The following is a 22,696-nucleotide window of genomic DNA, read 5'->3' on the forward strand; positions in this document are numbered from 1 at the left end:
AAAAGCCAGAAAAATTGGAAAAGAAAGACACAAAAATAGAAAACTTATCAAATTAAGAGGAAAAAGCCAAAGGACAAGGAACTTAGTTGTAGGCTACCTGCAGCTGTAGGCTTTATTGTGCACATATCAGCAATAGTATTGAACTCTATAGGTGGATCAACCAGTGCTCAGTTTTGTATGTAATTGTACCAGTGTCCAGGTCAAGTTGTGAAAGTACCAGTGTTCAGTTTCATCTTTGAATGTACCAGTATTCATTTCTAAATGTAAATGTACCAGTGCTCAGTTGTGCAAATGTAAGACTGTTCAGTTTTTTTTTTAGTTTGACAGTTTTCACTTCTATATGTAAATGTACCAGCGTTTAGGTCAAGAAACAAATATATAAGAATTAAGTTCTATACGTAAATATTCGAGTGTTCAGCTCTTCATGTAAATGTACCATTTTACAGTTTTCTAAGCGAATCTACCAGTGTTCCGTTCTATCTGTGAATGAACCATTATTCAGTTCTAAATTTAAATGTACAAGTGTTCAGTTGTGCAAATGTAAGACTGTTCAATTTTTTTTAGTTTAACAGTTTTCACTTCTATATGTAAATATACTAGAGTTTAGGTCTAGAAACAAATGTACAAGTATTAAATTCTATACGTAAATATTCGAGTGTTCAGCTCTTCATGTAAATGTACCATTTTACAGTTTTCTAAGCGAATCTACCAGTGTTCCGTTCTATCTGTGAAGAACCATTATTCAGTTCTAAATTTAAATGCACCAGTGTTCAGTTGTGCAAATGTAAGACTGTTCAGTTTTTTTTAGTTTAACAGTTTTCACTTCTATATGTAAATATACAATAGTTTAGGTCTAGAAACAAATGTACAAGTATTAAGTTCTATACGTAAATATTCGAGTGTTCAGCTCTTCGTGTAAATGTACCATTTTACAGTTTTCTAAGCGAATCTACCAGTGTTCCGTTCTATCTGTGAAGAACCATTATTCAGTTCTAAATTTAAATTCACCAGTGTTCAGTTGTGCAAATGTAAGACTGTTCAGTTTTTTTTAGTTTAACAGTTTTCACTTCTATATGTAAATATACTAGAGTTTAGGTCTAGAAACAAATGTACAAGTATTAAGTTCTATACGTAAATATTCGAGTGTTCAGCTCTTCATGTAAATGTACCATTTTACAGTTTTCTAAGCGAATCTACCAGTGTTCCGTTCTATCTGTGAATGAACCATTATTCAGTTCTTATATTTAATAGTACCAGTGTTCAGTTGTGCAAATGTAAGACTGTTCAGTTTTTTTTAGTTTAACAGTTTTCACTTCTATATGTAAATGTACCAGCGTTTAGGTCAAGAAACAAATATATAAGAATTAAGTTCTATACGTAAATATTCGAGTGTTCAGCTCTTCATGTAAATGTACCATTTTACAGTTTTCTAAGCGAATCTACCAGTGTTCCGTTCTATCTGTGAATGAACCATTATTCAGTTCTAAATTTAAATGTACCAGTGTTCAGTTGTGCAAATGTAAGACTGTTCAGTTTTTTTTAGTTTAACAGTTTTCACTTCTATATGTAAATATACTAGAGTTTAGGTCTAGAAACAAATGTACAAGTATTAAGTTCTATACGTAAATATTCGAGTGTTCAGCTCTTCATGTAAATGTACCATTTTACAGTTTTCTAAGTGAATCTACCAGTGTTCCGTTCTATCTGTGAAGAACCATTATTCTGTTCTAAATTTAAATGCACCAGTGTTCAGTTGTGCAAATGTAAGACTGTTCAGTTTTTTTTAGTTTAACAGTTTTCACTTCTATATGTAAATATACTAGAGTTTAGGTCTAGAAACAAATGTACAAGTATTAAGTTCTATACGTAAATATTCGAGTGTTCAGCTCTTCGTGTAAATGTACCATTTTACAGTTTTCTAAGCGAATCTACCAGTGTTCCGTTCTATCTGTGAAGAACCAATATTCAGTTCTAAATTTAAATGCACCAGTGTTCAGTTGTGCAAATGTAAGACTGTTCAGTTTTTTTTAGTTTAACAGTTTTCACTTCTATATGTAAATATACTAGAGTTTAGGTCTAGAAACAAATGTACAAGTATTAAGTTCTATACGTAAATATTCGAGTGTTCAGCTCTTCTTGTAAATGTACCATTTTACAGTTTTCTAAGCGAATCTACCAGTTTTCCGTTCTATCTGTGAATGAACCATTATTCAGTTCTAAATTTAAATGTACCAGTGTTCAGTTGTGCAAATGTAACACTGTTCAGTTTTTTTAGTTTAACAGTTTTCACTTCTATATGTAAATATACTAGAGTTTAGGTCTAGAAACAAATGTACAAGTATTAAGTTCTATACGTTAATATTCGAGTGTTCAGCTCTTCATGTAAATGTACCATTTTACAGTTTTCTAAGCGAATCTACCAGTGTTCCGTTCTATCTGTGAATGAACCATTATTCAGTTCTAAATTTAAATGTACCAGTGTTCGGTTGTGCAAATGTAAGACTGTTCTGTTTTTTTTAGTTTAACAGTTTTCACTTCTATATGTAAATATACTAGAGTTTAGGTCTAGAAACAAATGTACAAGTATTAAGTTCTATACGTTAATATTCGAGTGTTCAGCTCTTCATGTAAATGTACCATTTTACAGTTTTCCAAGCGAATCTACCAGTGTTCCGTTCTATCTGTGAATGAACCATTATTCAGTTCTAAATTTAAATGTACCAGTGTTCGGTTGTGCAAATGTAACACTGTTCAGTTTTTTTTAGTTTAAAAGTTTTCACTTCTATATGTAAATGTACTAGAGTTTAGGTCTAGAAACAAATGTACAAGTATTAAGTTCTATACGTTAATATTCGAGTGTTCAGCTCTTCATGTAAATGTACCATTTTACAGTTTTCTAAGCGAATCTACCTGTGTTCCGTTCTATCTGTGAATGAACCATTATTCAGTTCTAAATTTAAATGTACCAGTGTTCAGTTGTGCAAATGTAACACTGTTCAGTTTTTTTAGTTTAACAGTTTTCACTTCTATATGTAAATATACTAGAGTTTAGGTCTAGAAACAAATGTACAAGTATTAAGTTCTATACGTAAATATTCGAGTGTTCAGCTCTTCATGTAAATGTACCATTTTACAGTTTTCTAAGCGAATCTACCAGTGTTCCGTTCTATCTGTGAATTAACCATTATTCAGTTCTAAATTTAACTGTACCAGTGTTCCGTTGTGCAAATGTAACACTGTTCAGTTTGTTTAGTTTAACAGTTTTAACTTCTATATGTAAATATAATAGAGTTTAGGTCTAGAAACAAATGTACAAGTATTAAGTTCTATACGTTAATATTCGAGTGTTCAGCTCTTCATGTAAATGTACCATTTTACAGTTTTCCAAGCGAATCTACCAGTGTTCCGTTCTATCTGTGAATGAACCATTATTCATTTCTAAATTTAAATGTACCAGTGTTCGGTTGTTAAAATGTAAGACTGTTCAGTTTTTTTTTAGTTTAAAAGTTTTCACTTCTATATTTAAATGTACTATAGTTTAGGTATAGAAAAAAATGTACAATTATTAAGTTCTATACGTTAATATTCGAGTGTTAAGCTCTTCATGTAAATGTACCATTTTACAGTTTTCTAAGCGAATCTACCAGTGTTCCGTTCTATCTGTGAATGAACCATTATTCAGTTCTAAATTTAAATGTACTAGTGTTCAGTTGTTCAAATGTAAGACTGTTCAGTTTTTTTTAGTTTAACAGTTTTCACTTCTATATGTAAATGTACTAGAGTTTAGGTCTAGAAACAAATGTACAAGTATTAAGTTCTATACGTTAATATTCGAGTGTTCAGCTCTTCATGTAAATGTACCATTTTACAGTTTTCTAAGCGAATCTACCAGTGTTCCGTTCTATCTGTGAATGAACCATTATTCAGTTCTAAATTTAAATGTACCAGTGTTCAGTTGTGCAAATGTAACACTGTTCAGTTTTTTTAGTTTAACAGTTTTCACTTCTATATGTAAATATACTAGAGTTTAGGTCTAGAAACAAATGTACAAGTATTAAGTTCTATACGTAAATATTTGAGTGTTCAGCTCTTCATGTAAATGTACCATTTTACAGTTTTCTAAGCGAATCTACCAGTGTTCCGTTCTATCTGTGAATGAACCATTATTCAGTTCTAAATTTAAATGTACCAGTGTTCAGTTGTGCAAATGTAACACTGTTAATTTTGTTTATTTTAACAGTTTTCACTTCTATATGTAAATATACTAGAGTTTAGGTCTAGAAACAAATGTACAAGTATTAAGTTCTATACGTAAATATTTGAGTGTTCAGCTCTTCATGTAAATGTACCATTTTACAGTTTTCTAAGCGAATCTACCAGTGTTCCGTTCTATCTGTGAATGAACCATTATTCAGTTCTAAATTTAAATGTACCAGTGTTCAGTTGTGCAAATGTAACACTGTTCAATTTTTTTTAGTTTAACAGTTTTCACTTCTATATGTAAATATACTAGAGTTTAGGTCTAGAAACAAATGTACAAGTATTAAGTTCTATACGTTAATATTCAAGTGTTCAGCTCTTCATGTAAATGTACCATTTTACAGTTTTCTAAGCGAATCTACCAGTGTTCCGTTCTATCTGTGAATGAACCATTATTCAGTTCTAAATTTAAATGTACCAGTGTTCGGTTGTGCAAATGTAAGACTGTTCAGTTTTTTTTAGTTTAACAGTTTTCACTTCTATATGTAAATGTAATAGAGTTTAGGTATAGAAACAAATGTACAAGTATTAAGTTCTATACGTTAATATTCGAGTGTTCAGCTCTTCATGTAAATGTACCATTTTACAGTTTTCTAAGCGAATCTACCAGTGTTCCGTTCTATCTGTGAATGAACCATTATTCAGTTCTAAATTTAAATGTACTAGTGTTCAGTTGTGCAAATGTAAGACTGTTCAGTTTTGTTAGTTTAACAGTTTTCACTTCTATATGTAAATGTACTAGAGTTTAGGTCTAGAAGCAAATGTACAAGTATTAAGTTCTATACGTTAATATTCGAGTGTTAAGCTCTTCATGTAAATGTACCATTTTACAGTTTTCTAAGCGAATCTACCAGTGTTCCGTTCTATCTGTGAATGAACCATTATTCAGTTCTAAATTTAAATGTACCAGTGTTCAGTTGTGCAAATGTAAGACTGTTCAGTTTTTTAGTTTAACAGTTTTCACTTCTATATGTAAATGTACTAGAGTTTAGGTCTAGAAACAAATGTACAAGTCTGAAGTTCTATACGTTAATATTCGAGTGTTCAGCTCTTCATGTAAATGTACAATTTTACAGTTTTCCAAGCGAATCTACCAGTGTTCCGTTCTATCTGTGAATGAACCATTATTCAGTTCTAAATTTAAATGTACTAGTGTTCAGTTGTGCAAATGTAACACTGTTCAGTTTTTTAGTTTAACAGTTTTCACTTCTATATGTAAATATACTAGAGTTTAGGTCTAGAAACAAATGTACAAGTATTAAGTTCTATACGTAAATATTTGAGTGTTCAGCTCTTCATGTAAATGTACCATTTTACAGTTTTCTAAGCGAATCTACCAGTGTTCCGTTCTATCTGTGAATGAACCATTATTCAGTTCTAAATTTAAATGTACCAGTGTTCAGTTGTGCAAATGTAACACTGTTCAGTTTTTTAGTTTAACAGTTTTCACTTCTATATGTAAATATACTAGAGTTTAGGTCTAGAAACAAATGTACAAGCATTAAGTTCTATACGTTAATATTCGAGTGTTCAGCTCTTCATGTAAATGTACCATTTTACAGTTTTCTAAGCGAATCTACCAGTGTTCCGTTCTATCTGTGAATGAACCATTATTCAGTTCTAAATTTAAATGTACCAGTGTTCAGTTGTGCAAATGTAAGACTGTTCAGTTTTTTTTAGTTTAACAGTTTTCACTTCTATATGTAAATGTACTAGAGTTTAGGTCTAGAAATAAATGTACAAGCATTAAGTTCTATGCGTAAATGTTTGAGTGTTCAATTCTTCAAGTAAATGTACCAGTTTACAGTTTTCTAAGCAAATGTATCAGTGTTCCGTTCTGTATACAAATATACCAGAGTTTAATTCTATGTGTAAATGAACCAGTGTTTTCCTTTCTATATGTCAGTTTACCAGTGTTTAGTTCTATATATAAATGTACCAGTGCTAAGTTCTCTATTTATATGTACCATTGATCACTTCTTTCTGTAAGCGTACCCACTTTCAGCCCTATATATAAATGCACCATTGTTAAGTTTTATAGGCTCGATTAAGTTAGGTTAGGATAGGTTAGGTAGTACTATAAGTTAGTTGGGTGTGATTTGGTTGACGGATTTGTGGGGTTGGCTGGATAGGTTGGTTAGTTTAAGTTAGGATACATTAGATAGTAGTAATATTAGTAGTAACAGCAGTAGTTGTTGTTGTTGTTAGGTTAGGCAGTAGAATTATTAGTATTAGTGGTTTTTAGGGTAAATTAGGCTAGGTCGGCTAAGATGGGTAGGTTGGGTGAATAGGGATGATGTATATATGGTTCAGTGATTGTGGTTTGATAGGTAGGTTGGTGTGGTTGGTCATTGGATGTGTGTGGGCTGCTGTTCAGCGTGTGGGTAGGTTAGGCTTGGTTAAGTTAGCATAAATTAGGTAGTAGTAGTTGTTGTTGTTTTTGATAGGTTAGGCTAGGATGGCGAGGCTAAGTTAGGATAGGTTAGGTAGTAGCATTCAAATTTAGGCTAGGTTAGGATTGGATGGCGTGGGTAGTAATAACAGTAGTGGTTGTTGTGGTTGTTAGGTTAGGATAGGCTAGGTGAAATAGGTTGAGCGGTTGGGTGGGTGTGATTTGGTTGACGGATTTTGGGGTTGGCTTGATGGGTTTGTTAGGTTTAAGTTTGGTAAGGTTAGCTAAGGGTATGCTAGGATAGGTTAAGCTAGGTTAAGATAAGATAGCTAGTAGTGGTAGTCGTAGTAGTAGTTGTTGGTAGGTTAGGATGGGGTTGGGCAGGTCATTAGGCTACGCTAGGTTTAGTTAGGCTATGTTAAGTTAAGTTAACTAGTAGTACTTGTTAGGTTCGAGTTGATTAGGCTAGGTTAAGCTAGTTTAACTAGTAGTAATTGTTAGGTTCGAGTTGATTAGGCTATGTTAAGTTAGGACGGGGCTGGGTGAGTGGTATGGCTATGATTGGATTTGACGGGTGGATGGGTTAGGCTTCGCAAGGTTAAGTTAAGTTAGGATGAGGTTGGGTGGTCAGATACGGTAGGTAAGGTAGGGTAGGTTAGGTTTTTATTAGGCTAGGTTAAGTTAGAATAAGTTAGGTGGTTGTAATTGTAGTTGTTATTGTCGTTAGGTTAGGCTAGGATCTGTTAAGTTAGGCTAGGATCTGTTAAGTTAGGTTAGGATAGGTTAGGTAGTAGTATTAGAAGTTAGGCTAGTTTAGGATGGGGCGGCGTGGGTGATTAAGGTTAGGTTAGGATAGGTAGTAATAACAGTAGTAATTGTTACAGTTCTTAGGTTAGGATTGGCTAGGCCAAATGAGGTTGGTTGGGTGGGTGTGATTTGGCTGATGGATTTGTGGGGTTGGCTTGATGCGTTGGTTTGGTTAAGTTAGGATAGGTAGTAGTAATAGTTGTAGTACCAGCAGTAGTTTTTGTTTTTGTTAGGTAGTAGTATTAGTAGCATTAGTTGTCTTTAGGCTAGGTTGGGTGGGTGTGATTTGGTTGACAGATTTGTTGGGTTTTCTGGACGGGTTGGCTAGGTTAAGTTAGGATAAGTTAGGTAGTAGTAATAGAAGTAGTAACAGCAATAGTAGTAGCTTTTGTTGTTGGGTTGGGCAGCATTACTAGTGTTTTAGGCTATATTGGGCTAGTTTCTGCTAAGAGGCGTAGGTTGGGTGTGTGTGGGTGGGTGAGTGGGGTGTGGTATATGTTGTTTGGTGGTTGTGGTTGGATGGGTTGGCTTGTGTGGTTGGTCATTAGATGTGTATGGGTTACTTAGATCTTTAGCTAGGTAGTAGTAGTAGTTGTTTTTGTTGTTAGGTTAGACTCGGCTAGGCAAGTTAGGATAGGTTAGGTAGTAGTATTTGAAGATAGGCTGGATTAGGTTAGGATTAGGTGGCATGGGTAGTAATAGCAGTAGTAGTTGTTGCGGTTGTTAGGCTAGGAGAAGCTAGGAAAGGTGAGGTACGTTGGGTAGGTGTGAGTTTTTGACAGATTTGTGGGGTTTGCTTGATGGGTTTGGGAGGTTCAGTTAGGATAGCTTAGGTAGCAGTAACAGTAATAGGCTAGGTTAGGGTGTGTTTGGCTGGGATAAGTTAGGTTAGGTAAAAGCATTAGAAGTTTGGCTACTAGGATGGGGTGGGTCATTAAGGTTGGCTTGGTTAGGATAGGTTTGGTTTGGTTAGGGTAAGTTAGTTAGGAAAAGGTAGTAATAGTAGTTGTTGTTAGGTTTGGTAAGGTTACGCTAGGATAGGTCTAGACTATGTTAAGATAGGATAGGTAATAGTAGTAATTGTTGTTGTTGTTAGGTTAGGATGGGGTTGGGCTGGTGGTTAGGCTAGGCTTAAGTAGGCTAGGTTTAGTTAGAATAGGTTAAGTTAGGTTAGGTTAACTAGTATAGGATAGGTAGTATTGGTAGTAGTAGTAGTAGTTTTTGTTAGGATGGTGTTGGGTGGGTGGGTAGGCAAGGCTAGATTTAGTTAGGGTAGGTTAGGCTAGGTTAAGTTAGGACAGGGTTGGGTAGGGGGATTGATTTGGATTGGGTTTTAAGGGTGGGCGGGCTAGGCTTGGAGATGTTAAGTTGGGTTAGGATAGGGGTTTGTGGTCAAGTAAGGTAGGTCAGGTAGGGTAGGTTAGATTTGGCTAGTTTAAGTTCTGATAAGTTAAATGGTAGTAGTAGTTTTTGTTGTTGTTAGGTTTGGTTAGTATGGGTTAGACTAGGCTAGGTTGCGTTAAATTAGGTTAGGTAGTAGTATTAGAAGTTAGGCTAGGTTATGTAGGATGGGGTGGCGTGGGTGATTAAGGTTAGGATAGGTAGTAATACCAGTAGTTGTTTTTGCGGATGTTAGATTAGGATATGCAAGGCTAGCTGAGATAGGTTGGGCGGTTGATTGGGTGTGATTTGGATGACGGATTTGTGGGGTTGGTGAGATAGGTTGGGCGGTTGATTGGGTGTGATTTGGATGACTGATTTGTGGGGTTGGCTTGATAGGTTAGCTAGGTTAAATTAGGATAGTTTAGGTAGTAGTAATAGTAGTAGTAACAGCAGTAGTAGTTGCTGCTGTTAGGTAATACTCGTTAAAAGTTCAGGGGAGTTAATATAAGTCAGGTGGGTATTTTTAAGAGACTTAACATATATGATGTTTCACCTCAAATAGTAATGTATCATGAGATTGTCAGCGATAGTAATAGATGTATCTAACGTATCTAGCCAGTTCTGGTAACCCAAGTTAGAGATCTAGAAATATTAATTAATTAGTTAAATTTATTGTTTATCTTGATTAATTTTTAAATTGGTACTCAAGTTTTAATTAGCCTTTCATTTCATTAGCAAATCTAAAAGTGTCGCCGTATATCATAAAGGCCAAATGTATCGCCACCGTTCAACAAAATCAAATTGATTAATAAAAATTAAATAAAAAACAACTATTTTCAAACTGAAGTAAAATTTGTTAATTATAAAGTCAAAAGACAGAATTGCAGGGTTTAAAATAAAGATTACTCGTGCTCTCCTTTCTCTACGTTTGATTTCCTTTTAGTTTGGTATGGTAATGGAAGCTAATTCTTAATAGTCCTCTTGACTATTATGAACCACACATTTAACTGACCACATTCAGGACCGGACTTAAATCTTTGGCGTCCTAGGAGAGACACGAAGATTCACAGGGCAATTCCCGAAAATTGAGGATAGTGGAAGCTCTTAAAAAATCATATAGAAAAAAATCGCTGTTTTTTGTGCCCATCGGCAGCATGCGCCTAGGGCCGGGCTTATTTGGCGTATGTGTAAATCCTGGCCTGGTCACACATCTTTTAAGATTGATACATTTGGCAAAAGGCAGATTTGACTCGTAGAATAAATTTCTTGAAAAACAAATTTTCTACGCGTACTCCTAAATACTTGAATAGACAGCCAAAAATAGATAAAATTAAATTAATAATAATTTTGCAGCAGTGTAACATAAAACCAAGTATAGTTATACGAAAAAATTGATCGACTCTCTTACTGTTCAGAAGTGTCATGCAGATTAATATCTATTAGTCTAGTTAACATTTTCCTCAACTAGATCAATGGTTGCTGTACTTTTTATGACGGATGTAAGTGAATGCTGAAACGTAATGTAAAATTAATTTTTATCAGCGCTATCTAGCTTCCACCAAAACTTATTAAAAAAGAATTTGATATTGGCTGATGAATTCGAAAATACACCTTGCTTGTTTTTTATTCCAGAAATGCAAGAAGAATTAATAGAACTAATTAATTCCAGTTTTGCGTCGGGATTTAACGATGGACAAAAATATATTTTTAGTAGAAAGGCAGTTTCAAAAACCCATGACAGGCCTAATGATTACCACAAGAATACACACAGTGGAATAGCCTTAAATGAACATTTAATCCCATTGACAAATGTTGAGAATTGCCAGAGTCTTGTAGAAAAATCGTATTCTGAAACAGATCAATCTCCAGTGAGGTTAAAAAGAGAGCGTGTAAGTATGAGTAATTCACAAAGGTCTAGTTCTTTTAAAAGGATCAAAGAATCAGTTTCTCAAAGAGAAATCTTAGAAAACACAGAAACTGAGGATGTTCATTTAACAGTAGATGAGGATTTTATACAATTTCTGAAGATAAGCATGGATCATAAGAAAGAAAGAGGTAATTATCTTTTTTTCTAAGAGCCATTATCCTAGCCTACTAGCCTAATGCTTGTTTATAACCTAATTATTAGGTCATAGGCTATCCAAAAGTTTGCTTTTCTAAATTGGATATAGGTCTAGATTAGGGTCTATTAGGCAGGGAACATGTTAAAGAAACAATTCTTTCTTCAAAATATGCAAAATAAATATAGCTAACACATTTTGTATCCAGCTTGGTCAATATCTACCAAATCATATTAGGCTATTGAGTTAGGAATAAAGTGAATACACTATTCGATGCCTTTTTTTTATGCTGATTAAGAATATAATAAGCATTTCTATCGTAAATGAATTTCAGCCCCCCCCCCTCTATATCGGCTATACCTAAACTAACCCTGAATTAGCATATATAGGGGGGGGGCTGAAATTAATTTTTTTTATAAATGATTATTAAATTCATAATAAGCATAAAAAAAGGCATTGAATGGTGTATTCACTTTATTCCTAACTCAATAATATGATTTGGGATTCAATTTACAGGTACACAAGTTTAAACAAGAGAGATGCATTGGTAGAATGCATACGAAATTGGGTAAAGATTTCTTTTTAGGAAAGACCTAGTTACAAGAGCCCCATCTTATTGGTGAAATTTTCAACAGTAATTTGTCATCATTAATTCAAAATATGGTTTCTTTTGTGACAAGCAATTTAAAAGAAAAGAAAACATGCTTAATATTTGTGATTTATAGAATAAATATATAGCACTAAAAGTTATATTTTTAGATTCAGAAGATAATAATCTTTCTATTTGCTTCAGGAAATAATCTTTTTCCTTCAGGGAATTGAGTATGTATACTTTATTTTTAAATAAACCCAGTGTGGCTGTTACTGTTAATATGTGAATAAAACTGAAACACTTAAAGGATATATACATCAAAATAGGATAATTGGTATTTCCTAAAAGAGGTCCTTCTAGTTAAGTCAATAAACTAATAATTTCAAGTGTTTGATCTTAAATACTTTTAATAATAACCATATTGATGCATAGCTTTGATTTTTTGCTATTCATAAAATATATACAATTCTTCTCAATTCCTATTTGGTAACAGGATGTGAGGGTTTGAGTTTTACATAATTCTGCTCAATTCTATACTAGTTTTTTACCTTATATAATTTGGCTATATATTTGCAGATTAGGCGAGGGGGGTTGGGGGTAAAGTATAGCAGAGCTGGATACAAAATGTGTTAACTACAGTTATTCTGCATATTATGATGTAATAATTGTTTGCTTACCATCTCTCCTTCTCAATAGCCTCTAATCTAGACTTGTACTCAAATTTTCACTATGAACCAACTGGGCTAGGCCTGTTGATGTAATAAGAGTATGAAAAGGTAAGTATAGAATATTTTCATTGCTTTTCTAGGTAGGAGATAAATTACTACTACAACTAACAACTCATTACAGCACCAAGCTGCCTGAGGACAACACAGCTATGCAAACTCCCCTCCATCCCAGTCTGTTTAAAGCCTTCCTCTTTATACCCTCTTAAGAAATTCCCATTCCCATTAAATATTTCCTTGCAACATCCTCTCACCTCATATGGGGTTAACCTTCTTTTTGTTTTGTCCTAGATGGTTTTGCAACAAGCATGATATTAGGCAATCTGTCACTCTTCTTATGCAGAATGTGTCCTAGCCATCTCAAGCTATCTCTCATTACAGCCTTAGAAAGCATGATGCAATTTTTTTGTACATCTTACTGTTTGAGATGCAGTCAGTCAGTCAGATACCCCAAAAAATCCATAGGCAATTTCTTTGGAAAACATCCAGAATTATCAACCTATTAGCCTAACTTCAGCTGTTGTTAAGATACTTGAATGCATAGTCAATGATTCAATCCTCAAACATTTAACCACAAACAAGATCTTGTTGCCCAAGGAGCATGGATTCCAGTCAGTAAAATCAATCAAAACAAACCTATTGGAATCATCCAGTCAACCTACTGCTGCTGGACTTTGCCAAGGCTTTTGACAAGGTACCACACATTTTATTGCACTCCAAATTATCTGCCTCCAGCATCAATTCAGCTGTGATAGACTGGCTAATGAATTTCCTCACCAACCACAAGCAGAAAGTCCACTTATTCAAGATGGGTGGCCAGCCAATCAACTCCCATATGGCCATGGTAATGAGCAGGGTACCACAGGGAACTGTACTAGGCCCAACCCTTTTCTTGATGTACATCAACAACATTTTCATTCATGTAGATAATAGTATGCATTTGTTTGCAGATGTTGCCAAACTGTTCGGCATTGCAAATCCACAGACCATCCAACATGACATAGACAGGCTACAGGATTGGACTCAAGACTGGCTCCTTCAACTCAATACAGTCAAATGCTGTATTTTGCACCTTGGACCTGACAAACCAATTGCTACCTACTCAATTTACAATCCCATCACAAAAAACAAGGGAACATCTAGAGAATAGAGAAGAAGAAAGGGACCTTGGTGTCGTCATCAACACCAAGGAGAAGTTCCACAGCCACGTTCAGCATGTTGTTTCCTGTGCAAATTCCAGCCTTGGCCTATTAAAACAGACCATCAGTAGCCGAGAGGCAACAATATCCATAAAATTATATAAAGCTCTCTCCAAACCCCATCTCAATTTTGGCATGTGCCTTGCATGTCCTTCTTATTGGCAAGATGTAAGGCTCATTGAAAATGTTCAGAGATGAGCAACAAAGTGTGTAAAAAGCCTAAAATCAACTTCATATGAGGACCACCGCAAGCAACATAAGCTACCTACCCTTGTCTACAGATACATGATGCTACAGATACATGATATGATGCTGACTTACAAACTTTGAGAAGAAAACTCTACCATCTTTAGCAGCAGTCATAGCACAAACCATCATTACACAAGAGGACACTCCAAGAAGCTGCCATAGTTAAGCTCCCAATTGAGAACCCGTCAAATGTACTTCTCAAGAAGAGTCATAAACCATTGGAATCAATTGAAGGACTTAACTGTCAGCACTCCCTCCATCCAGTCTTTCAAATGCCACCTTGCCAAGGAGTGGGAGAAGAGGCAGTGGAGGTTCAATTGAGAGTCGTCAACTCAAGAGCACTACAGGTTCAGGCATAGGCAGCATATTGTTGATAGTGTGATGAATGTATTGTTGGCAGTTGATAGTGTGATGGAGGGCCTTTTATTAACTGCTTTTTCAGCCATATCTAATGTAAATATGAAGGTCTAGAAGGGGGGCAGCCGCCCCCCTTGCCACCCCTTCCCTACGCCCATGGGTCCAGAGGACCTTAAAGCTCTCAAATTGATTAAGGTAAGGTGATTCTCATCAACTTTCTAGCTTCTTTCAACTGTCCCAAACAGTTTCAACTTGATATCCTTAGTTGATCTTGAGTTTTTTTTTTTTGTTGTTTTGAAAGCCATGATCACTTAGTGTCCATTGATTTAGTCCAGCATTCCCAGAAAATTTCAACTTAGTATCCCTTAGCTGATCCTGAGATATTGCAAATGTGCCTTTTTTATGACCATGATCAATATAGTGTCTTTGATTCTGTTCAGCACTATCTCACCATTCCCTGAAAGTTTCAACTTAATATCCTTAGTAGTTCCTAAGATACTGCACCTATGTCCTTTTGACAACCTGGATGCATGTAGCATCTTCTAATTTAGTTCAGTATCCCTCTCAGCATTTCATAAAAGTTTCAGCTTAGTATTCTTAGCTCTGCTAGTGATAATTTAGGTACACCCTTTAGATGATGTGTGTTTGAATTTCTCTTAACATGGACTGAAGTTTCAACTTAATAGCCTTAGCCATTCTTGAAATATTGCATGTACACCATTTTAACAGCATTGATGCACATAGGATCTTTTAGTACTCATCTAGCATTTGACCTGTGAACACCTTGAGAATTATCTTTCAGGCTGTTAACATTTCGATTTAAAAAAAAAAAAAAAATTACAAGAAATGCTTAGAATTAGACAAAGACTAGGCTGTCCTGAATGAAAATGAGAGTGACTAGACTGAGTGTTTTCCAACTCAGTTAAATGCAGAGGGTGCAATTATTCAATTTATGCAGAAACTGAAAAGTGGACAAAATTGATGCAGCTAATTGGACTGATAGACGGTTGTGTCCTGATTGTTTCTCAAAGAATAATTTAATCTTACAGGTAAATTGTTCAAATTCAGCTGTTCTACCTTCCCCTTGTTCCCCCGTTTTCCCAATTCAAGAGTTAGTATGCTTACTATCCTCAAAGAACTTAATAATGAATCACCATTGCCCCTCCTGTCACAGCAGAAGATCCCGTCTTCTCAATGCCTCCATTATGAAGAGACATTCCTGTAGAATTCGTAATATTCGAGTTGATTTAGCTCTTTAATATGACCCAAGCACCTGTAAATACAACAATATAAGCACACAAGCAGAGCAAAGCAAAGCAGCACTAAATATAAGCACATAACAAAAACAACACTTAAACTAATAAGCAAGCGAGCTCAGCGGGATGCTACATCTTCCTTCTTCTGAGCATGCTGTTGTCTCTATAAGTTTAACCTGATGGGTTTGGTTATTGTTCTACCAGATCTTGTTTGCGTCACTCCGTCTCTGTCCGGGACTGATCTCGTCTGTTGTTGCGCTACAGCGCTAGTATTTCCATTGCGGTGGCACTATTTCCATTGCGTTCAGTGGGGGCTGCCAAGCTGGGTGAGGCTGGGCGGTCAACAGGGTTGACTTCGGGTACCACCTCGGACGATTCAGTGGTTTCTGTATTTTGGTAGTCTTGTTCTGAATGGATTGCTTCGTCTGATGTCCTGTGGGAAAGTCTAACCCTGTTACGTCGGAGCGTCAATCCGTCGTCGGTAGCAACTGTGTACGATCGTGGCTGCGAGCAAACTTCGACAATGGTTCCTCTCTTCCAAGGACTGCTGGGTGTCACCTGGACAGTCACTCTCAACTCTACCTGGATTTCGGGCAGGGATTTAGCAGTCCTGTTGTAGTACTCCTTCTGTCGCACTCTAGATTTCTCTCTGTGTGTCCGAAAGCTTGCTTCGGGCACAATGTTCTTCTCTAGGTGCTGCTGCGTGACAGATCGCAGCTGCCTGCTCATGAGCAGCTGGGTTGGAGCTGCCATACCATCTACGGGCGTGTTCCGGTATTCTAGGATGCCAATGTATGTGTCCTGTCCGCTGATCTTGGACTTGTTCAAGATTCTCTTGCAGGTTTGCATGCATTTTTCGACAAGCCCGTTTGCCGTGGGGTGATAAGGGCTAGACGTTTGATGTTTGATGCCCCAGTTTTTCGTGAATAGCCTGAATTTGCTGGAACTGAACTGCGGCCCGTTATCAGAAGTGAGAATGGCTGGTATTTCATGGCGAGCAAAGTGGCCTTTGAGTTTCGTGACCACTTGAGAAGTAGTGGTGGAGGCTAGGTTGTCCACCTCGAAATAGCGGCTGTAATAGTCGACCGTTATTGCATACTGCTTCCCATTCCATTCGATCAAATCGCATCCCACGTGCTGCCATGGTAGTGACGGGATCGGCATGGGAATCATTGGCTCTTTTTGATTGTTCAACATTGTGTGAGTGCAGGCATCGCATCTTCGGATAAACGTTTCAATGTCTTTTCCGATACCTGGCCAGTAAACGATCATTTGGGCTCTTTGCTTGGTTTTTTCTGTGCCCAAATGAGCGGAATGTAGTCCCTTTAAGACGTCATCTCGTAGAGTGGTAGGAATGACGATTCTCGAACCTTTGAAGATCAGATCATCGTGCGTTGAGAGATCTTGGCAAATATTCCAGTACTAGACTATAGTATTTGGGCATCGTCTCCTGTCGTCGGGCCATCCCTCCAAGATGACCAAGTCTTCAGTGCTTGGAGTTTGTGATCTGTCAAGGTCCCCTGTTTGATTTCCTCAAGTCTGCTGCCCGTGGCGGGTATGGATTTTACGAACGAATGTACGAAGATTTCGATCTCTTCGTGTAATTCTTCGTCTATGTCTGGAAGGTGTAGTCTTGAAAGTGCATCTGCGACAGGGATTTCCTTACCAGCCCGGTACTTGAAAGTCAAGTCATACGGCTGTATGTACATCATCAGGCGTTGAATCCTTGGTGGTGCTGTATGGAGGGGTTTGAGTGGTCGATGATCCGTGATGACCTGTACTTTCCTTCCGTATAGGTAGTGGTGGTAATGACGGCAGCCATAGACTATGGCAAAGAGTTCTTTCTCCAGCTGTGAGTAGTTCTGTTCGGATTTACTCAGGGATCTTGATGCGTAAGCAAAGACTTTGCCGCTCATGGATATTCGTGCTCCTAGTCCATGTGTCTAGGCTTCAACTTCGAGCTCAAGGGTTAGGCTGGAGCTGTCAAAGAAAGCCATGTTGGTTACTATGGACTCTTTGAGCTGGTTGAGACATGTGGTGTGGAGCTCTTTCCATTCGAACTCGTTAGCTTTAATCAGATTCCTTAATGGTCGGTTCTGTGTCGCTAGGTTTGGGATGTACTTCGAGAGAAAGTTCAGTATCCCAAGAAGAGTCTGCAGCTCCTCCTTCGATTTTGGGGTAGGAATCTCGTTGATAGCGCGGAGTTTCTCGGGGTCTGGTTTAATGCCAGCGTTGCTGATGATGTGACCAAAGTAGCAGACTGACTGGACTGCAATCTGGCACTTTGAACTGTTGAATTTCACACCCTTCTGTTTAGCTCTTTCAAGCACGTCTGCAAGTCTTCTGTCGTGCTCTTCTCGGGTGGCTCCGTAGATAAGTAGGTCATCAACGAGTATTTTAAGACCTTCCAAACCTTGAAATATCTCTTCCATCTTCCACTGGAACTCGTCCTGGGCAGATATCAACCCAAGGGGTTATGTCTTCCAACGGTATCTGCTGTAGTTTGTATTAAATGTTGTGAGGTCTGAAGCTGCTTTTGAGAGCACAAGCGACCAGTACCCCGAGGTGGCATCAAGCTTTGAGAAATATTTTGCACCACTCAGATACGCAATGGCGTCTTCGAAAGTCGGGATCGGGTAATGAGGGCGCTTGATGGCCTTGTTGAGGTCTACCGGATCGATACAAAGTCTCACGCCTCCATCCTTCTTTTCAACTAGCACCATCGAGTTGATCCACTCTGTAGGCTCTTCCACCTTTCCTATTATCCCCAAACTTTCCAGTCTGTCCAGCTCTTGTTTCAATTTCTGACGCTTCGCGATAGGCACTTTTCTGGCGGGATATGCTGTCGGCATAAATCCTTCCTTGAGGTGAATCTCGCACTCGCCTTGTATTTTCCCGATGCCAGAGAACAACTCTTTGTATTGTTCGAGGAGTGGCTTCAGATCTGGCGTCGACTTGCCGTCATCTGAGGCGTCTATATTAAGGACAAGTTTCACCAGGTTCATATTTTTGCTAGACTTGAATCCTAGGATAGGAACAGAATTTCCTCCGACTATGAAAAACCTATGTTTCTGTTCAGAGGTTCCATTGTAGCTGCATGATAGGAAGCAGGTTCCAACTGTTGAGATGGTTGAGCCACAGTAGCTGGTGAGTTTTTGCTTTGTTGGCTGTATAAGTGGTTTTGGGGCAAGGAGATCAAAGTAGTGTTGTGGTATGATGTTTGCCTGAGCCCCAGTCTCGATTTTGAAGCTTACAGTAGTCTGATTATTGATCTTCAGTGGAACAAACGCCCATCCTTACTCCCATCTTGCTGTACGGCGTATAGCAGTATTTCATCCTCATCAGCAGTTTCTGCTATTCGGCTCCGTTCGTCATTTTCGATGGCATTCACAACTTTGCTGCGGCATACTTTTGCTGTGGCAGGACAGCTGTGTCCGGGTCCATAGATTCCTCCACAGAAGTAGCTCTCTGTGCCTCTCGATCTTGATCTCGCGTCGGCTGGTGTTGGTTGTTTCCTGTATACTACATCCACTTCCTGTTTGATCGGGGGATGGTGGGACTTGTTGCCGAATGACTTCAGCTATGCTTAGGTCGTTTCATAGATCCTACAAACTTCTACTGCTCTCTCCAGTGTTAAGCTGTTGCCTTCAGCTAAAAGTTTCTCTCGTATTCTTGGATTTCTGATGCCACAGACGATTTTATCTCTGGTCATCTCTTTTGGATCATGGTATTCGCATGGCTTGACTAATAACTTCAGTTCTGTGATGTATTTCTCAAGTGTCTCTCCATCACGCTGGTCACGTTTCTGAAAGATATATCTGGCAAACACTTTGTTCTTCTTTAGAGCAGCATATTCACGAAATTTCAAAAGATAAGGCTCGATTTTATTTGCATCATCCGCTTCAATGTCGAAAGTTTTGAAAATGTCTCTTCCTTTTTCGCCAATCCATATGAGTAGATAGGCACACTGAATCTTCTCTGATTTACCAGAGAGAGGGCCTAGAAACATAAGTCTTGCATGTTCTTCAAACTTCGACCATTCTTCATCAAGATTTTCAGATTCCCAGTTGATTTCTGGAGGGGTTACTCCATCCTTGTTTGCTGTTCAATATCCCACTTCTGACACCATGTAGAATTCGTAATATTCGAGTTGATTTAGCTCTTTAATATGACCCAAGCACCTGTAAATACAACAATACAAGCACACAAGCAGAGCAAAGCAAAGCAGCACTATATATAAGCACATAACTAAAACAACACTTAAACTAATAAGCAAGCGAGCTCAGCGGGATGCTACAATTCCCCCCTCTGGAAGCCTCCAGTCAGACTGAGGGCAACACTACTTTTTTTTGTTGATCCTTCTTCTATTCTTTTTACCACCATTAGTAACTTGCACTCCTACTCATGTGATATATTAGTCCAGACCAAATCTTTCTCCAGTCTTCCAAGTTATGAAACCTTAGTGCCTCAAACCAGAGTTTGCATTTTGCAAGCCAGAAGAGGCTTTAAAACAAATTTTGAGAATTATTTCTCACCCCCTGTCTACAATACAATGTAATGATATTCCTCCCCAACTGGATATTCTTAACCCCCCTTTCTTTCTACTGAGCAAAATGAAGAAAAATCTAAAAAAATGATTACACCAATCAAGTAGAGGTAATAGTCTAGAATACAGTGTTAGTGACTGAATCTGTCAGGTTAAAAATACTGAAGGTTCATCAATTATTCATGAGCTGGCTAATCCCTCTGACCTTGTATCATCTCCAGACCATTATATTTCTACTAATCAGTGTAGTGGCCTTGTTAACCCTATTACATACACCCAAAAATGTTTTGAGGAGAGTGAAATGAATAATCTGACGAATAAGAAAGACCCTTTGTCTCACATACGTAAATGTGCAAATATGATTTTGCCTGGCTCTTGCAAAAAAGGAGATGACTTTAGTTTTAGACACGATCGTGCTTCAAGCAAGTTTCTACAAAAAAATAATCATGATAGCAGTGCCAAAGAAAATTGCAAGTTTTTCAAGCATAGAAATTGCAAACTTGACCAAAAGTGTTCCCATAAACATACTGCTATAACAGCTGCTCACAACTCAAGAAAAGAAGTCACTGTACAAACACTGACCTTACCAAAAGTGATATTTCTTCAAACATTCGGGAACGATTCTTAAGTGGTAATTGCAGAGTTAGTCATTGCAATTTGTTGCATTTATGTAAATTCCAACAATTAGGCATATGCAGTATGCTTGAGTGCAATTTTAAGCTTGTTAATATTTGTACTGTTTTATCCAGTGGTCATTGTTTTGGTTTCACTAAAGCCTATGTTAAGGTTCCCCCTTTCTTTTTATCTACCCATAGGAAGAAAATTGCACCAGTCTGTAAAAGATAAAAGTTGTAAGTCACTCCTCTCACTTTAGCAGTCCTTTTTTAGTGCACAGTTCCCAAGCAAAAATCACCCATCAAAGTTTGTTGAAGACGGCTCAACAATTAAGAAACCCTTCCCGATTACCACCTCCCCCTCCTTTTTTAAACAACTCCCGCCCCAAACCCCTGAACAAGAAATATCCTCCTCATTCTGATATTATACCCAGCCTCTTAAAAACACTAGTACCCATCGCTTCTTTTCCTACTTTGCCAAACAACATGCCTTTGCTACCCCCCCCCCCCACCCCCTCATACAGAAGCTGTATTCCTTCCCCACATACAGAAGCTGTATTCCCTCCGCACATACAGAAGGTGGCCTTATACCCTCCCCTCTCTCCAACAAACCCACAACTCTTTGATGGACGGGAATCACCATTCCTACCATGGCAATCACCAGGTAACATCTGTTCAGTAGATCATATCTATTCCACTGTAGTTCCGTGCGATGTTAATTAATAATATCCCTGTAAATTATCTGCTGTCCTCCTTTTCTTTCAGGCCTGCTCCAATCCCGTTTGTAACCCCGCTTCCCAAACGAACTCCAGTGTTCATCTCGAAAAAGATGGCTCTTCTCCCTCAGATCCACGTTCTTCCCACTCCCATCTGGCTCCCATAAATAACACACAAAAAACTGCTCACTTTACTACCGTAACCGTTTTACTTTCCTAAAGTACCTTGTTACAAACACCAAAAGCCTGAATTTCGACAAATTGATCCAACTAATCGCCCTCTCAAGTACACAAAATTGATGTAACTGCCATAACAGAGGTCCAAGCAAAGGACCTTGACTTACTGAAAATTAATAATCACTCCCAATTAATAAAAATTCATCCTCATGACCACCTCCTATTTAAAAAGGGAGGTGGAATTTTATTATTTGTAGGTAATTATCTTTTCCCTAAATTAATTCATTCTCCCAACCTTTCAGATTATGATGAAATCATTTGGGTAAGTGTAAGACGCAAAGTTTTACCACACTCTTTTAATTTCATTTTTTTGCTGCTTTTATTATTCTCCAAATCAAATTGCTGCTCAAAGACAGCGATTGTACCAGCAACTGCATAGTAGTGCTGACTTTCTCCTCTGCAAATTTCTGAAAGCTGGTATTTTCTTAGTAGGTGATGCTAATGATTGAAAATTCCCTTTGTAGTTCCCTCAATTTAAAACAGATAGTAAAAACACCAACAACCAAAGGGAATTCTATCCTTGATTTGATTTGCACAAATATGCACGCTTTTTATAGAACACCTGTCCCTTTGCCCCCAATAGGGGGAAGCTGCCATTTTTGTTTATTAATGAGGCCTCTTCAGCTTTAATCATACTTTTTCTGTTACTGAATTCTCTTATCGCCCAATTTCCAATGATGACCTCTTTGAATTTGGGTCTTGGATTACTAATGAAACTTTTTAAAAGTTAAAAGAGATCGAAGGGCAACCCCCCCCCCCCCCCACGACCTCTTTCCCGAACCCATCTGATAAAAAGTTTGAGATAGCCATTTTGTTAAAAATAGTTCAAACACTAGATAAGAAAATCTCCAGGGTCGACACAAATCCCAGAGTCCGGGGGAAAGTGATTTAAGTTATGCCCTGGGGGGCAGATAAGGTTTTTACATAAAGGGTTGTTGTTTAAACATCAGAGGTGGCTCATTTGATTGGAAATTGAATGTTTTAGATACCTTTTTAAAAGTCATTAAAAGTGATTTGTGGGCATATACCCCCATCCCCACACCTTCTTTTACCCAAATGTATCCGATCAAAATTCCCAGAAATTCGGGAATAGTGAAAGCCATAGGGCCTAGTGGTTCTATTGGTGAATCCTGGTCTGGTTTCACTGCAATTTTTGTTTTATTTTCAATCTTGTAATAAGTACAAAATAAAAAAATTGTAATATAATTCATTTTAGTAAATCGCCAAATACGCAGTAGGCCTTATGCTTTTATCATTAGGGAAACGGGCAAGTTGACCTCCGATTTCTTTCGACTTAAAGCGT

At 37.5% G+C, this 22,696-nt stretch overlaps 1 protein-coding gene across 1 annotated transcript in view; it reads left to right on the top strand.

Moving 5' to 3' along the window:
* The first annotated feature begins 10,448 nt into the window (after nt 1–10,448).
* The window catches only part of LOC148944907 (uncharacterized), a 43,233-nt gene continuing 30,985 nt past the window's right edge, over nt 10,449–22,696 (top strand). The window contains exon 1 of the mRNA XM_089098556.1: nt 10,449–10,897. Within this exon, the coding sequence (XP_088954682.1) occupies nt 10,477–10,897 (421 nt within the window). The 5' untranslated portion in view covers nt 10,449–10,476. The remainder of the gene's footprint in view (nt 10,898–22,696) is intronic.

This window comes from Artemia sp. Qi Xiang Cuo, chromosome 13, assembly GCF_049724085.1.
Source record: "Artemia sp. Qi Xiang Cuo chromosome 13, ASM4972408v1, whole genome shotgun sequence".
NCBI classification, from domain to species: Eukaryota; Metazoa; Arthropoda; class Branchiopoda; order Anostraca; family Artemiidae; genus Artemia; species Artemia sp. Qi Xiang Cuo.